The sequence below is a fragment of the Zophobas morio genome, unplaced genomic scaffold, assembly GCF_036711695.1.
Source record: "Zophobas morio isolate AGI-343-1 ecotype UQ-CSIRO unplaced genomic scaffold, CSIRO_AGI_Zmor_V1 ptg000049l, whole genome shotgun sequence".
Lineage (NCBI taxonomy): Eukaryota > Metazoa > Arthropoda > Insecta > Coleoptera > Tenebrionidae > Zophobas > Zophobas morio.
In genome coordinates, this window is record NW_026972154.1 from 338,408 (window position 1) to 341,683 (window position 3,276).

General features: G+C 28.1%; 1 protein-coding gene across 1 annotated transcript; it reads right to left on the minus strand.

The window, feature by feature from the left end:
* Positions 1–1,805: 1,805 nt before the first annotated feature.
* Positions 1,806–2,870, minus strand: LOC135142535 (protein takeout-like). The gene is made up of 4 exons (XM_064074252.1): positions 2,807–2,870; positions 2,504–2,744; positions 2,317–2,450; positions 1,806–2,261 (listed from the first exon to the last, which is right to left on the minus strand). Exons 1-4 carry the CDS (start codon positions 2,868–2,870, stop codon positions 1,963–1,965), a joined length of 738 nt encoding a protein of 245 aa, XP_063930322.1. The 3' UTR covers positions 1,806–1,962.
* Positions 2,871–3,276: the final 406 nt, after the last annotated feature.

The following is a 3,276-nucleotide window of genomic DNA, read 5'->3' on the forward strand; positions in this document are numbered from 1 at the left end:
TCCTTAAAATATTTTGATCTATTAACGTTCTGACCTTTGAAATTTCAGTAGTTTTTAATGTTTTTTATTTTTGATGTTTTGACCTTTTGAAGTTTAGACATTTGGACCTTTTAATCTATCGACCGTTTTATATTTCACTAGTTCTTAAAATGTTTTGACCATTTGTCCCTCTGACTTTACAAACTTTTGATATTTAGACATTTTGACTTTTTGATATTCTATTAGTTCTGAAAATATTTATTTGACCTTTTCACATTTTGAACTTTTGTTTTTTTTTTTTTGGTTTTGAAACATTCTGACCTTTTGACATTTTAGTAGTTTTTAAAATATTATAACATTTTTACCTTTTGACATTTTGACCTTTTGATATTTAAGTAGTTCTTAAAATATTTTGACCCTTGAACATTCTGACTTTTCGAAATTTCAGTAGTTTTTAATACGTTTTCTATTTTTGACTTGTAGAGACTTTTCGACTGTTTGACATTTGATTTTTGATGTTTTGGTATTTGAGTAGTTCTTAGAGTATTTTGACTTTTTGATCTCTTGATATTTCAGTAAACGTCCTTAAAAGGTTTTGACCTTTTAACCTTTTGAGTTTTTGACTATTTGACTTTTGACATTTTGATATTCCAGTATTTCTTAAAATATTTTTATCTTTGACTTTTTTCCTTTTAGATTTTGTGATATTTTAGTAGTTTTTGAATCTTTAGATTTTTTGTGTTATTCACTTGTTAACCTTTTGACTTTTTGACCTTTTGATAGTTCCGCAATTCTGAAAATATTTTGACTTTTTGGCATCTCGACCTTCTGATATTTCAAATGTTCTAAAAGTATTTTGAACTTTTACTCATTTGACTTTTGACATTTCAGTAGCCCTTAAAATGTTGTTAATTTTTGACATTTTGATATATCAGTAGTTTTTCAAGGTTTTGACTTTTTGATCTTTTGATATTACATTAGATCTTAAAATATTTTGATCTTTGTAGATTTCGTATTTTTGATATTTCAGCATTTCTGAAAATATTTCGAGTTATTGACTTTTTTAATGTTTGACATTTTAAGCTTTTCACGTTTTAATTTTTTAATTGACATTTGATAGTTTGAACTCTAGATCATTGACTTTTTTATCTATAGATTTTTTGATTTTAAAATATGTTGACCTTTCGATCTTTTGGGCTTGTAATATTTCAATAGTTTTTAAAATATTTTTACTTTTTGACATTTTGACCTTGATATTTCAGTGGTTTTGAAAGTATGTATTTTGGTCTTTTGACTTTTTGAATTTTCGACCTTTCGACTATTAGAGACTTTTGATTATTTGACATATTATTTTTTATCTTTTGATATTTTAGTGGCTCTTAGAGGTTTTGACCTTTTAGACATTTTGACTATTTGACCTTTTGACCTTTCAATTTTTTATTAGTTTAGTAGTTCTTAAATATTTTGACTTTTTGACATACTGACCTTTTGATATTTCACCAGTCTTTAAAATGTTGACTCTTGATATTGCAGTAGTTAAAAAATTTTGATGTTTGCACATTTTGTCTTTTCGGCATTTCATTAGCATGCATTAAAAAAAATGCATTTGGTCTTTTGTTTTCAAAAAGAAATGATAAATAAAAAGTAAATAAAATTGAATAAATTCTTCCATAATTTGTGAACGATCGTCTTAAATTTTAAGAAAAGTACAGTGAATTAGAGTTATTTATTGAAATTATGCAATCACACTATACTTTTATTGTATGTATTTATGTATTTGTAGTACAAAAAAGATTATCAATATTTAACAACACAAGAATCCCTTAACCGTCACAACAAACTTCTTCTGAAGGATTTTCAGACAATTTTTTTTGGACAATGAACAATGACAAGTGAAATTTAAGTTTTATCTTGACAGTGATAATAATTGTCTAGAGCTTGGTTTCTTGCTTGCTACATGATCGTGGGTTGTCAAAACTACTTCTAATCAAAAAGATTCGAAACAGGCACTCGTGTCAAAAATCTTTCAAAAATGGTTGCAAACACTTTCCCAAAAGCTGCGTCGTAACCAGAATGAATATCTTTATAAATCTCAAGGGCGTTGTCTTTCAATATCTTCTTAACACGATCAGCCGCTTCTTCATCACCATCGAACAGATTCCTCAAATCAAAATCAATACTCCTTGGCTGTATTTTTAATTGGTGATTAACAATGTTAAAATATTTTTTACCCTTCTTCTCATATTCTCCTAATTGGTAACTGAGCTCAAAGTGAGAATCCTCTACGATAAAATTTTAAACTAAATAGCAATAAACCAATTTAGTTATTACACTTACGCATAACAACCCATCCAGTGTCATTTCCATAAATAGAAACCAACAAAATTTGCCCGTTTAATTCATAACTGAAGTCGAAGCGAAAATGTGGTACAACACAATCCAGTTTTAGCGTATTTTTGTCAAAATCGAATCTGGAAACAGTGCAATTTTTCAAAAAACGTTCATGACACACAACTATACTTACTCCACTTTTGTACATTTAGTTTCGTTAAAGCCGGATAGTGTCATATTTTTTAAAGTTTGTTGGGCTACAAGCACTCGAGACCCGGCAGCTACAGTTAACTCCGGTATTACAAAGGATTCAAGGTTTAATAAACCCACTTCTTTAAACGGATGATCCATTTGTCTTACCGCGTTTTCGACAGCTTTGGTCAAACATTGTTGGAAATCAGCCTGTTTTCGATTACATTTTATGAACACAGATGCTGAAATTTTTTATTTAAGAATAAATATGTAAATGCTGATAAATATAATGATGGTAACTTACGTAGTTTAGCACCGAAGCTGGAGAATATTAAACTTACACAGATCAGGACTAGATAGTGTTTCATTTTTGTTCGCGATGAGGAATGCATTGAGAAGTTTTCGTTTTCTTATATAAACCCCTTGCTATAGAATAATTTGCAATTAATTTCAAAAATGTGTTAATGGCGACCTTTAAAATAATCATTTTCACCTTAATGTAAAAGATTAGAAAAACTGGATGGACTTATTAAATTGTTTACTAGTGTGAAATAAATAACCTAGTTTTGTAACTGATAATTGTGGCAATTTGAGAAGATAAATGAAATTATTGGTAAGCAGTTCAGTGAACAATTAAAATTTAATTTAATTTATATACCACAGGACAAAGGAAACATAATAATAGAAAATTTTGGCAATATTATCACTAACCCACTAAATTATTTACAAATGGAAATAAATTTCTAATTTCCTCAGCCACTCTATATAATTATA

Excerpts from the sequence above, each read along its gene's own strand:
- LOC135142535 (XM_064074252.1), bottom strand. The coding sequence starts at position 2,870 with ATGAAACACTATCTAGTCCTGATCTGTGTAAGTTTAATATTCTCCAGC. Across the intron at positions 2,745-2,806 it reads CAGCTTCGGTGCTAAACTAC|CATCTGTGTTCATAAAATGT; the intron begins GTAAGTTACCAT and ends AAAAAATTTCAG. Across the intron at positions 2,451-2,503 it reads ACTAAATGTACAAAAGTGGA|ATTCGATTTTGACAAAAATA; the intron begins GTAAGTATAGTT and ends CACTGTTTCCAG.